The sequence below is a fragment of the Leptodactylus fuscus genome, chromosome 2 (assembly GCF_031893055.1).
Source record: "Leptodactylus fuscus isolate aLepFus1 chromosome 2, aLepFus1.hap2, whole genome shotgun sequence".
Classification (NCBI taxonomy): domain Eukaryota; kingdom Metazoa; phylum Chordata; class Amphibia; order Anura; family Leptodactylidae; genus Leptodactylus; species Leptodactylus fuscus.
This window is the reverse complement of record NC_134266.1, coordinates 101,173,630-101,188,422: the sequence shown is the minus strand read 5'-3', so window position 1 is coordinate 101,188,422 and position 14,793 is coordinate 101,173,630. Positions and strand designations below refer to the sequence as shown.

The 14,793-nt window shown below is 42.0% G+C and overlaps 1 protein-coding gene across 1 annotated transcript in view; it reads right to left on the bottom strand.

Annotated features, from left to right (window-relative positions):
* Positions 1 to 14,793, bottom strand: part of MYO19 (myosin XIX) — a 112,541-nt gene that overhangs the window by 93,777 nt on the left and 3,971 nt on the right. The window contains exon 3 of the mRNA XM_075266397.1: positions 2,360 to 2,498. Within this exon, the coding sequence (XP_075122498.1) occupies positions 2,360 to 2,498 (139 nt within the window). The remainder of the gene's footprint in view (positions 1 to 2,359; positions 2,499 to 14,793) is intronic.

Below are 14,793 nucleotides of genomic sequence, written 5' to 3'. Positions count from 1 at the left end.
ATTCCCAGTTTCGGGGTCCTGTCCCACAGTTCTGGTTGGTAGGAGGCATGTCTCAGTTTCAACTCATCTGCGTTCGGAGAACATAGATGAGTTGAGTACACAGGCGAGTGAAGTAGTAGCTGTCATCAGCTCCTGCTCCACCGCTGCGCTCTGGCTTCTGGAGATGTAGGTGCGATGTGATGACATTATTCACATTTCGCCTACAACTCTGTGAGTGAGACTACAGACAGAGCGGCGGGGTAGCGAGGGAAGGTGAGTATCACTGTTTTCTATGTTAAACCTTGAGGACAAATTGAGGGGGAACATAATGATGGGGGCCCGTGAAAGGGGGGGGGGGGCGACATGAAAGTAGGGGCAAAGATGGAGGGAGGGACATTAAACGGGGGACAACTGGATGGGGACATTAAACCATGGGAGTAGCTGGAGGAGGACCTGTCTGCCTCTAGTCGGCCTTAGTTTAAATGTCACCCTCCAGTTACCCCTACGGTTTAATGTCCCCTTCCAGCTGCCCGAGTTTAATGTTCCCCTCTAGTTGCCCCCTGTTTAATGTTTCACTTCTTCTGCCATTAATTTATAGTCTCCCTCTAACTACCCGGACTGTTTAATATCACCCTCCAGCTGCTCCAGTTTCATGCCTCCCTCTAGTTTCCCCCAGTTTAAACTGGGGTACCAGGAGAGGGACTTAATGCTGCGTAGCAGTTGGAAGGGACCATTATAATGTGGTGACATATAATGTACGGGTGACTGTAGGAGGATTATACTGTGTGGGGGTGCATAAAAAAAATGAATGAGAATGGGCGGGAGGCAACGGAAAAGTGGGCAGAGCCACATTTGCGATGGCGCGCATGGAGCGCTGCACATTTTGTCCCTCTTTCTGTACTTCAAAAGTTGGGAGGTATGTAATTAGCTGAACGGATTGCCCTGCCGGCACTGAGTAAGTGACGTCACTTGTCCCATCTCCCAGGTCCGTGGTTATAGTAATGCAGTGTAAAAAATAGGAGGAATAAATTCACATACCAGGCAGACAAAGCAGCATTTCTAAAGCAATATATTTAGGAAAAGGCTTCAATTTACATAAGCTACCAGTATAGATAGGATCCATGACAAGGGACAACCCCTTTAAGTTAAAAAGGTTATTAAATTAAAATATTTTTAACATCGATAGCAGGTTATCCTCTTGAAGCTGTCTGAATGTCATTGATTTAGACATTGCCAGATATATGTACCACCTTAATTGAACTGCCATCCTATTTCTTTTACAATCCATCATTTTTTTATTTTATACAAGTCGCTTTTTGTAATAAAAGCTTTAGAATGCTTAACTCATCCCAGTGCTTCTGAGATTTTTCAAGAAACATTGTGTTTGTGATAAACATTGGTCAATGCTTTATGATTATTTACAAAAAAAAAAAAAATGAATTTTAAGTCTACTGAAAATTTGGAAAAATTGAGTAATGTTCAAATTTTTCCCTGGCTTTTAAAGGGGCTCTATCAGCAAAATTATGCTGCATGAGCCTCACATATGCGTGAATAGCCTTTAAAAAGGCTATTCAGGCACTGCTAATGTTATTTTAAACCTCTCCCCCCCCCCCCAGTTTTAAAATAAAACCATAAAAACATATTTGTAAATTATACTTATCTTGCACGCTGGGCGGTGATGCACGGTCCGACGCCATCTTCTGGCACGCCTTCCTCTTTCTTCTTCCAGCGATGCCCTCCTGTCCTGGCTCTTCCACGCCTTCATCTTCTTTTCTTCCGGATGGGGTATTTCGAACTACAACAAAAATGGCGCAAGCGCGTGTGCAGGAGCACTCCGGAGTGAGCGCTACTGTGCACATGCAGGATTTGAACACAACCCGCCGGAAGAACAGAAGATCAAGGCGGGGAAAAGCCAGGACAGGAGGACATCGCTGAAAGAAGAAAGAAGAGGAAGGCGTGACAGCAAGATGATGTCGGACAGTGCAGGTATCATTTGCAGTGACGTCGGACAGTGCAGGTATCACCCCAGGGGGTGGGGTTAAAATAAGATTAGCGGTGCCTGAATAGCCTTTAAAAAGGCTATTCAGGCATATGTGCAGCTCCTGATCTCCTCACCAATCATCAGCACTATAGGATGACATCACTGACTCTAGCTTTAGCCAACCACAGATCATAGGGATTGGTTGAAGCTGGAATTTGGGACATCATTATGCAGGATGGCAGCCGCAGGTCTGCAACTCAGCAGTGAGGAGAGGTATGTATGGCTGAGTATATTTTATTATAACTGCCCCTGATAACAGGGAAGGTGGGTATTTTCTCTGGAGAAACCCTTTAAAGATGCAAATGTTAACGAACACTGTATATAAAATAATTACTTTACCAGTTTCAGGAGTAACAGGGTTCACTTTGGTGAGATCATCATACAGGTGAAGACATTCTTCCACAGTTAAAAATGCCTTTACTTCCTCATCAAGTGACTTATTGAGATCAATAGAAAGTTTTTTCTTAAACTGGCTAAGCTGAAATCACAAAAAAACAATTCATTAAAATATTATTCTATATTCCATCAACACTTGTGAACCCATATTACATTACCAGCTGTCCCAATCTCTCTCATTACCTCAATCAACTCGATACACTGAGAACAATTCAAATCATTCTATACAGTCTCTGATACACTAATTTTTCTGTTGTATAAACACATGCAGAAATGATTGGAACCTAACTACAGTAACAGAATAATTCAAAATCTTGATCTTGGTGGACAGAATTTATACTGAGAGGCATAAAGAAAATGGTCTAAGAAAAGTTCTTAAAATGAAAGCCAGTTTTCCCCTTGAGAACACTGATTGCAACCTTTTACATATACGAGTTGGTATAATATAGAGAAGGTACATATACATCCTACTAATATTATAAGTGTGAAAGTTGTGTGTTTGGATGTTTGTGAGTTTGGATGTTTGTTCCTCAATCACGCTAAAACGCCTGTACGGATTTGCGTGCAATTTTCCACAAACATAGTTTTCCCTTAGGATTGAGTCACAGGCTACTTTTGGTGCCACTAAACAACATGGCTTCCTAGCAGGAGACTCACAAAAGCAGGACTCCTAGCCCCAGCTATAGACACACACACTGCCTGGCATTTCCTGCCTCAACCTGCCTGCACACTCCTTACTGTCACCTCAGGAGTAGCTCTCACTCTACTCACTCACATTTTACATATAGCTTTCCACTATATAACACATCACATTGTATCACGACATACACAATACAACACACCACATTGTCTGACACAATACAACACATCACATTGTCTGACAATACAAGACATCACATTGTCTGTATCACGACATACACAATACAACACATCACATTGTCTGACACAATACAACACATCACATTGTCTGTATCACGACATACACAATACAACACATCACATTGTCTGACACAATACAACACATCACATTGTCTGACACAATACAACACATCACATTGTCTGTATCACGACATACACAATACAACACATCACATTGTCTGACAATACAACACATCACATTGTCTGTATCACGACATACACAATACAACACATCACATTGTCTGACAATACAACACATCACATTGTCTGTATCACGACATACACAATACAACACATCACATTGTCTGACAATACAACACATCACATTGTCTGTATCACGACATACACAATACAACACATCACATTGTCTGACAATACAACACATCACATTGTCTGTATCATGACATACACAATACAACACATCACATTGTCTGTATCACGACATACACAATACAACACATCACATTGTCTGTATCACGACATACACAATACAACACATCACATTGTCTGTATCACGACATACACAATACAACACATCACATTGTCTGTATCACAACATACACAATACAACACATCACATTGTCTGACAATACAAGACATCACATTGTCTGTATCACGACATACACAATACAACACATCACATTGTCTGTATCACGACATACACAATACAACACATCACATTGTCTGACAATACAAGACATTACATTGTCTGTATCATGACATACACAATACAACACATCACATTGTCTGACACAATACAACACATCACATTGTCTGACACAATACAACACATCACATTGTCTGTATCATGACATACACAATACAACACATCACATTGTCTGACAATACAAGACATCACATTGTCTGTATCACGACATACACAATACAACACATCACATTGTCTGTATCACGACATACACAATACAACACATCACATTGTCTGACACAATACAACACATCACATTGTCTGTATCATGACATACACAATACAACACATCACATTGTCTGACACAATACAACACATCACATTGTCTGTATCATGCCATACACAATACAACACATCACATTGTCTGACAATACAAGACATCACATTGTCTGTATCACGACATACACAATACAACACATCACATTGTCTGTATCACGACATACACAATATAACACATCACATCACATTTGCTAGGCCACCAAACTTTTTAAAGCACTTTTACAGTTTCACACGTCTGTGTCCGCCCAATTCTCAAATCACCGCAGACGAAGTCGCGGGTAAAAGCTAGTATAATATATGAAAAAGTACATCAGGAGTAGTAAGATTTTAACTCATAAATGTGCTTTAATAGCATGCCACAGCCGGTAAGGGTTTCTTACTTTCCACTGTACTATTATGACGGAAGCATGATGTGGATTCAAAAGCTGAGTGCTAAGCGAAGACGAAGCGGTCGGGCCGTAGTGGTGGTGAACCCAGGTATACCATAACATTATGTCCTTACCTTTCCTTGGGGGGGAGGGGTTTCACTTGTTTCCTTTAACATGGTTGTCACTTACTTACTCTTAGGAGTCCATGGATCCTTGCACTTGCTTCCTTAATATGGTTGCTATTCACTTAATTATACTGTATTATTGCTTACCTTTTGCATAGTAATTTTGTATCAGTTCTAACATGATTCTCTGTGACACTAATTGACTTTTTACCTCACTTCCCCATGGTATGTGTCTATATTTATTTGGCTATATATTCCTGGGTCACTCCACCCTTTGGAGTTGTGATTTGGTGTTTTATGGATATTATATCCTTGTTTCCCCATCATTTTTTGTATGTATTTATATGTCTTAATATAACGTTAATAAAATATTTACATTTTATATGTAATTTCGGATGTGGATGCTTTTTTCTGATTGATACTATTCTCCATAACTATCTAGCCTCTTTTTGTATGACTTTTGAATAGGCTGTCAGTCTACACATCTACATGTGTATTGCAATGTATACTATTGTACTAGGGATTCCTTATTAGGAGGAGAAAAAAAAATAAAAATAAAAACAATATGTATGTGGTACTTCCACGTCCGTAACAACTGATACAACAAAACTAAAATATTATTTAATTTGCGCGGTAAAAGTAGTAAAAAGAAAAAATTTGTAATAATAAAATAAATAATAAAATAAATATTTTTTTTTTTGCCATCTTGCGTCACAAAAATTAAAAGGTCATATGAATGCCAAAATGGTACCAATAAAAACACACTCTCGTCACGCAGAAAATAACTGCAACCTGCTCTGTGAACAAAAACTAAAAGTGTTACACCTCTCACAAGATGGTGTGATTGATCTTTTTACCTAAATGGAATTTTATTCTGCAAAATTAGTAATGCATAAAAAAACCAAGATAAATTAGGTATCACCATAATTGTACCAACCCATAGAATAAATGTAACATGTTATACAGTGAACGACAAAAACTCAAAATGTTAAAAAGCAATGTCAGATTTGATGGGTTTTTTTTTGTTTTTCTTTAATACCACACAGAAAGAGTTAGCATAATAAAATTTAGTCTATAAGTTATAGGTAACCCAAAATGGTGTAAATAAACCCCTTCCTGCCGGGGCATTTTTCAATTTTCGTTTGTGACTCCCCTCTCCCCCTTCCAAAGCCATATAAGGTATTAATGTTTGAAGGACAAATTTTTCTTCACGATGCTATCATTTATTATTCTATACAATGTACTGGGAAGCTGGAAAAAATTCAGAATGGGGTGGATTTGAAGAAAAAGTGCATTTGTGTGACTTTCTTACGGGCTTCGTTTTTACGGCGTGCATTGTGCAGCCAAAATGACAAGTTAACTTCTAGGTTTCAATACAATTCAGAGGATACAAAATTTATATGGATTTATTTACATTTTAACCACTTAAAAATCCAAAACTGCGACAATTTTTATTTTCTAAAAATTGTCATATTCTGACACCCGTAACTTTTTTATACTTCCATGTATGGGGATGTATAGTGCTTCTTTTTTTGTGAGGTCAGGTGTACAGTACTTTTCAGCTATATCATTTTGGGGAATTGCTATTGCTCTGATTACTTTTTATTCAAATTTTGAAACAGTGAAAAAAACGTCGGTTCGGCACTTTTGCCTTTTGCACTTTTGCCAGCTGCCTCACAGTTTCTCTCATTAACCACTTCTCTTGGTCTTTCACAATGTTCTTCTTCTGCCAAACATGTAGGTGGAAACACGATTGATCTTGTCTTCCATCGACTCCTCACAGTTTCTAAATTTACTAACTCTGCTCTGCCCCTCTCTGATCATAACCTTCTGTCTCTCACCATCAGTGCCCTCTCCCCTTCACAAGATACACCTACCCAACACACATATAGGAACCTGCGTACTATCGACACCCAGCACCTCTTAGATACTCTACCATCCTCTCTGTCCCCCATCTCCTCAATCTCCTGTCCTAATCTGGCCACCAGTCACTATAATGAAACCCTTAAAAAAGCATTGGATGAGGTGGCTCCCCCCTCCACTTGTAAAGTCCCACGTAGGAGGCAGCAGCCCTGGCACACGCCACAGACACGATTTCTTCAGCGGTGCTCTAGGTGTGCCGAACGTCTCTGGAGAAAATCACGCTCACCTGCAGATTTCCTCCACTTCAAGTTTATGCTTAAAACATATAGTTCTGCCCTTCACCTCGCCAAGCAAGACTATTTCACCGCCCTCATCTCTTCTCTCTCCAGCAATCCTAAAAGGCTTTTTGAAACTTTTCACTCCTTACTCACACCCAAGGTGCAGATGCCATTTACAGACCTTAGTGCTGATGACCTGGCCACGTATTTCCATGCTAAAATTGATAAGATCCGTCAGGAAATCACTGCCCAAGCCGCAGGTGGCATTGATCCCACCACCTACCATAGCAAGGATCCCCTCACCAACCGCACTTCAGACTGTCCATTCTCATCTTTTGAACCTGTTACAGAAGAGGAAGTCTCCCAACTACTTTCTTCATCTCGCCCTACAACCTGCAGCAGTGACCCCTTCCCCTCACACCTTCTCCAATCTCTGTCGCCTTCTGTCACTACTTACCTTACTAAAATATTTAACCTCTCTCTCTCTTCTGGAATCTTCCCATCCTCCTTCAAGCATGCTGTTATAACCCCGATATTGAAAAAACCCTCCCTGGACCCATCCTGCTAACTATCGACCTGTCTCTAACCTCCCCTTCATCTCTAAACTCTTGGAACGCCTGGTCTATTGAAAAATCTCTCTGCTAACTCTCTGCTTGACCCCTTACAATCTGGCTTCCGCGCTCTGCACTCTACTGAAACGGCTCTCACAAAAGTCTCCAATGATCTCCTAATGGCTAAATTCAATGGCGACTTCTCTCTTCTTATTCTTCTGGACCTCTTTGCAGCTTTTGACACTGTTGACCATCATCTCCTCCTCAATAGGCTCCGCTCAGTTGGTCTCAATGACACGGCGCTCTCCTGGTTCTCCTCTTATCTCTCAGACCGCACCTTCAGTGTATCATTTGCGGGCTCTGTTTCCTCCCCTCTTTCCCTTTAACCTTTCCTTCACCCCTCATGTTGAATCACTTGCACGTTCATGTCACCTCCACCTCAAAAACATCTCCAGAATACGCCCTTTCCTTACCAGAGATACACTAAAGACACTTACTGTCTCTCTGATTCATTCTCGCCTTGACTACTGTAACTCCTTACTAATCGGTCTTCCCCTTACTAAACTCTCCCCTCTACAATCTATTCTGAATGCAGCAGCCAGGCTCATCTATCAGGCTAGACGCTACAGTGATGCCTCTGGTCTGTGCCAGTCGCTACATTGGCTGCCTATTCAATATAGAATAAAATATAAAGTTATCACACTCATCCACAAGGCTCTCCATAATGCCGCACCTCCATACATTTCCTCCCTCATCTCTGTCTACCGCCCAACCTGTGCTCTCCGCTCACTCAATGACCTAACGCTTACATCCTCTATTATCAGAACCTCCCACGCTCGTATACAAGACTTCTCCCGAGCTGCACCACTTCTCTGGAATGCTCTACCCCGGACAATCAGATTAACTCCCAATTTCTACAGTTTCAAACGCAAACTAAAGACGCATCTTTTCAGACAAGCCTATCACAATGTCTAACGTAAACCCTTAACCGTCCTCTGTCCCCGCTCCCACATTACCCCACATGATATGATGTCATCTCAGGATAACTTTATAGGTCCAAGCTCCATCTACATGTTACAGGACACGACTGGTGACGGCTCATAAAGTTTTATGTTTGTGTAATGACAGTCACCTCTATTACAGAAGTGTCTGACCCCTGTATAAGTAATGCCGCCCCTGCTACCTCTTGTGTCACCCCCTCTACCTCATAGATTGTAAGCTCTTGCGAGCAGGGCCCTCAGTCCCATTGTGTGAAAGGATTCTCTTTGTAATGTATCTGTCTGTATTTTAACCCTACAAATTGTACAGCGCTGCGGAATATGTTGGCGCTATATAAATAAAATGTATTATTATTATTATATTATTTTTTACGGCTTTTACCGTACAGGAAAATATTTTTATATAACGTGTATATGTTTCACAGTGTTTCAGTACTTTTATATATGTTCTAGGGAAAGGATTTGAAATTTTAATACTTTTAAAACTGCACACAGCATTATCCCCCATAGTGGCCCCTGCACACAGCATTATCCCCCATAGTGGCCCCTGCACACAGCATTATCCCCCATAGTGGCCCCTGCACACAGCATTATCCCCCATAGTGGCCCCTGCACACAGCATTATCCCCCATAGTGGCCCCTGCACACAGCATTATCCCCCATAGTGGCCCCTGCACACAGCATTATCCCCCATAGTGGCCCCTGCACACAGCATTATCCCCCATAGTGGCCCCTGCACACAGCATTATCCCCCATAGTGGCCCCTGCACACAGCATTATCCCCCATAGTGGCCCCTGCACACAGCATTATCCCCCATAGTGGCCCCTGCACACAGCATTATCCCCCATAGTGGCCCCTGCACACAGCATTATCCCCCATAGTGGCCCCTGCACACAGCATTATCCCCCATAGTGGCCCCTGCACACAGCATTATCCCCCATAGTGGCCCCTGCACACAGCATTATCCCCCATAGTGGCCCCTGCACACAGCATTATCCCCCATAGTGGCCCCTGCACACAGCATTATCCCCCATAGTGGCCCCTGCACACAGCATTATCCCCCATAGTGGCCCCTGCACACAGCATTATCCCCCATAGTGGCCCCTGCACACAGCATTATCCCCCATAGTGGCCCCTGCACACAGTATTATCCCCCATAGTGGCCCCTGCACACAGTATTATAGCCCATAGTGAACACCCATAAACAATTATTATACTCTGGGGGCTTTTCAGACTCCAGAGTATAATAATCGGATACCCGGGGGAATAAAAACATAAAAAAAATGACTGTTTCTTACCTGTCCCCGGCTCAGCAGCAGCAGGACAGCTTAAAAGCTGCTGATATGCCAGAGCAGGCAAACCATTGATGACAGAAATTTGCTGAATATAGGTGGATCATCAACGCCAAAAACATGCAAACGAAGTCACAGGCAAAGGCTAGTACTCTATAAAATGTTCAGCTTCTTTTTTTTTCTTTCAATTGTAATTTTTATTAAAGAATTTTCATATTAAAAACAAAAACCGTTCAGAAAAAACAAGGCACAACAGTGGGAGGGAGGAGGGGCAAGAGCTCCCAACCCCTACTCAAAGTACAAGAGAACAGGTGAACCAGTGAAAACGCCCAAGAAATGAGGCACAAAGAAAAAAACCTAACATACACGTACAGACAGGACTAAGAGACGAGGGAAGGGAGAAGACCAGGACAGGACATAGGACAAGGGAAAAGCACACGGAGGGGAGAGAGAGAGAGGGAGGGGGGGGGAGGAATTGGAGACTTAAATTAAAAGCCCTGGAGGATACAATAAGCGTCCCAGGGGGCCCAGATAGACTGGAAAGCTTCTTCCCTTCTAAGCCCTACTGTGTGCCAAGACAGTAATTTACACCCAGATATACAACTTTTTTTGTACCTGGGATAGCTCACTTTTAGGAGTGGGCTCAACAAATTGGGCACAACATACTGTGGTCTGAAATGGCAATTTCAATTTGTGCATTCATTTTTTTAAAGCACACTTGGGCTCAAAATGATAAATTGATCATTTCTGCGGCCGCAAAATTACGGGCGCAAAATAACGCGGTGTATATGCTTGTAACTACTGTTGAAATCAATGGGATCTTTTTGAGTGCGCAAAATGCTGACACGCGAACACGTGCCAGCTTGCACTCCATTTTACATTGTGTGAACGCACCCTTAACTCACAGGGTCAGACATAAAAAAATAAGTATAACCAACGGGGCCACACGTTGGCTCAGTGGTCAGCACTGCAGCCTTGCAGCGCTGGAGTCATCAGCTCAAATCCTGCCAAGGCCAAAAAACCATCTGCAAGGAGTCCTTATGTTCTCCCCGTGCTTGCGTGGCCTTCCAAACCACACTCCAAAAAGACATACTGATAGGGGAAAAAAAATGTACATTGTGAGCCCTATGTGGGGCCGGGTTCACACGGAGCATTGTGGCTCGTCATTTGGTACGTACACGCTGCGGGATCCCTTGTGGGCTGTATACGCTCCCATTGTTTTCAATAGGAGCCGGTACCGTACACGCGGCGCTATTTTGCGGCCGTGATTATGTGGGGCTCACAATCTACATTAAAAAAAAAAAAATAAATATTAAGTATAACCAAGAACAAGTACTCTTTTTTTTTCCAGTTTTTTTGTATTGTTCCAATGAACATAAAAGAAATACACTTGTGTATAATAAAACATGTGTAACTGCAATAATTTTCTGGGAGAAATACTTAATTTTTAGGGGAAATTTCAGGGGTGCCAACTCTTACGGCCAGGACTGCATGTCCTGGTATTTACACTTCTTTGTGAACTGAACTGATGAAGTAGTGAGCTACTGGATGGCTGTAACATGATACGGTTGTGTATTCATACACTGCCTTAGCTGCCTGCCCACACAACTGACTGTCAGCTTTTTGATAATTTTCAACTTCAAAAATATTTATGTTTCTGAATAAGGGGGCTTTCACACCACCGTTATTGTCCGTTTCTAGTATCCCTCAGAAAATGTTAACAATGGACCTAACAGATCCGTCAAAAATCCCAATTATTTCAATGGAAATTGATCTGTTGACCGTTAGTGTCTGCTTTCACCAAGTCTGTTACAGGTCTGTTATTTTAGCGGATAGAATAATGCAGGGTGCAGGACTTTTGGGTTTGTTGAAAATAACAGACTTACGCTAGGTTCACACCTGCGTTCAGGGTCTCCGTTCTATGGTTTCCGTCTTCTGCATGCCAGAAGACGGAAACCATAGACCGGGTCCGGCCGTGAACGGCGGTGAGCGTTTTAGGCTCTCCTCCGCGAAACGTTTTTTTTTAATCCGGACACAGAGTACTGCATGTCCGACTCTGTGTCCAGATTATAAAACCCGGTTTCGCGGCGGAGAGCATAAAACGCTCACTGCTGCTCACGGTCGGACATCATTTGAATGGGTGAGAAAGCCTCCTGCAGGTTTCCGTCTCCTGCTCTGTTTTAGGCAGGAAACAGAAACCTGAAGTACGGAGTGCCGGCGCAGATGTGAACGAGCCCTTATGATGGATATCAAGTGTCTGTTAGGTTCTAACATTAAAGGGGTTGGCCACTTTCAGACCAATATTGAGAAACAATTGTTATTGTTTGTACAACAGAAAGATATACAATTTTCCAATATACTTTCTGTATAAATTCATCTGTGACCCTGCTAATACATCATTTGCACATCTATACCTATCCAGTCTCATATCTTTCTGAGTGTATTTCCAATGAAATAATTGGGATTTTTGACGGATCTGTTAGGTCCATTGTTAACATTTTCTGAGGGATACTAGAAACGGACAATAACGGTGGTGTGAAAGCCCCCTTATTCAGAAACATAAATATTTTTGAAGTTGAAAATTGTCAAAAAGCTGACAGTCAGTTGTGTGGGCAGATAGCTAAGGCAGTGTATGAATACTCAACCGTATCATGTTCCAGCCATCCAGTAGCTCACTACTTCATCAGTTCACAAAGAAGTGTAAATACCAGGACATGCAGTCCTGGCCACAAGAGTTGGCACCCCTGAAATTTTCCCTAAAAATTAAGTATTTCTCCCAGAAAATTATTGCAGTTACACATGTTTTATTATACACAAGTGTATTTCTTTGTGTTCATTGGAACAATGAAAAATAAAACTGATAAAAAAACAGCAAAAATTAAGAAATTTCACACAAAACTCCAAACATGGGCCAGATAAAATTACTGGCACACTCATCTGGAAATTTGTACCACTCTTCTTTTAGGTCTCTCATATTTGAAGGGTGTCTTATCCCAACAGCTATTTTAAGATCTGTCCACAATGTGATTTAGATCCAAACTCACTGCTGCTTTAGAACTTTCCACTGCTTTGTTTCCATCCATTTTTTGGGTGCTTTTTGAATTATATTTGGGGTCATTGTCTAGCTGGAAGACCCATGACTTAGGAAGCATATCAGGCTTTCTGACACTGGGTCCTACATTGAGGACCAAAATCCTTTGGTAATCTTCAGTCAAGTTACTGAGCGCAAAAGGCAACAAAGCAACCCCAAAACATCTTTGAACCTCCACCATATTTGTCTGTTAGTACGGTGTTCTTTTCTTTGTAGGCTTCATTCTGTTATTGCTTTTTTATGTCTCTGTGTCAGCAGTGGAGTGCTCCTGAATCTCCTGCTGGATATTTTACGCTGACACTGATGCACCCTGAGCCTGCAGGACAGCTTGAATTTCTTTGGAACCTAATTGGGGCAGCTTAGACACTGTCAGGACTACCGTGTGTTGTGCAAACCTTTCATCAAATTTTCTCTTCCATCTACATCAAGCTACAGCACATTAGCTACAGTGTTGTAAATTTCTTCCATTCAAAAGTTTAACAGAATTTTTAACAAGTTAAAGAGGACCTTTCAGCTGACAGTGCGCTGAATTCAGCTTTCCCGTTAAGTACCCCTGTGGAAGAGCGATCAGTGCCATTACCGTAGCTCTTCAGTGTCAGAAGGGCGTTTCTGACAGTCTGTCAGGAATGCCCTTCCTGACTGTAGAAGCCATAGCACTGTACTGTCAGAGGGGGCATTGCTTACCGCTCAGCCATGACACTGAGCGCTGAGGAACACCCCCTCCTCCTGACAGTACTCGTCCATTGTTACCTGCAACAAAAAAAAAAGTATAAAAAAAAAAAAAAAAAAAAAAAATCGCCACATTTCCACAACGTGGGGGTTTTAGCTTTAAAGGGGTTAACCTGGAACTATGCAAACACTGGACGGAGTTATGTTTTAGGAATTATTATGATTTTTTATGTGATTATACAATCTTTTTTTCTTTTCTAATCCACTAGGAAACTTGAACTGGCAGTCTCTTGATCGCTTGTAAAATACTCAGCAATATTTCTATATAGCAGGCAATTATACTGTACATGTCAGTGTTATACTTACATTCAATGTATTAGTCTCTAATTGGGGCTAATAGGCTTCTGTACTTGGTAGAGCTGGAGGCCACGGTCAGGCGTCCAGTTGCCATGGCAACTATTTACCATTTTAGACACGAAGTTCTAAAAAAAAAAAAAAAAAAAAAAAAAAAAAGAGGCCCAGTCCAGCATGGCTCTCTGTTCTCATTGTCACCTCTAACGCCAGAGACCAAATGAGGCCTGTGATTGGGCCTCAGCGTGTCATGTGGCGTTGTGACCCAAGAGTATAAACAGCAGTTTGGCCGCGTTTGCTCTGAACGAAACCGCCGAGCAAACTTCAGGAGAACAATCTTTTGTGATTCACAGTTACATAGTAGATGAGGTTGGATAAAGACATCAGTCCATCAAGTCCAACCTATAACCAATTCGCCTAACACATACTCATACTGTAAAAGGGGCAAGACCCAAATAATTGCCTTTAATCGTAATGAAGCTAAAATGCCGAATTAATCGCGATTTTGATTTAGGTCATAATAGCCCACCCTGACAATGAGCTGCCATATATTTAGGCCAAGATTTACAGTGAAGGGGAAATTGAAGAGGAGCCCTGTAGTGTCTCAGAATGAGAGCGGAGTCACAGTAGGAACTAGGAATGTTGATGTTGCGATCCAGGAGGGGAACCATTCTGAGGAATAAGAGTTAAAGAGGACCTTTCATGGATTTGGGCACAGGCAGTTCTATATACTGCTGAATTCAGCGCACTGTCGGCTTTCCCGATCTGTGCCCCGGGTAAAGCGCTATTGGCGCCAGTACCGTAGCTCTTTACAGTCATAAGGGCGTTCCAGACAGTCTGTCAGGAACGTCCTTCTCCACAGCAGTGCCTATAGCGCTGTGCCGTGT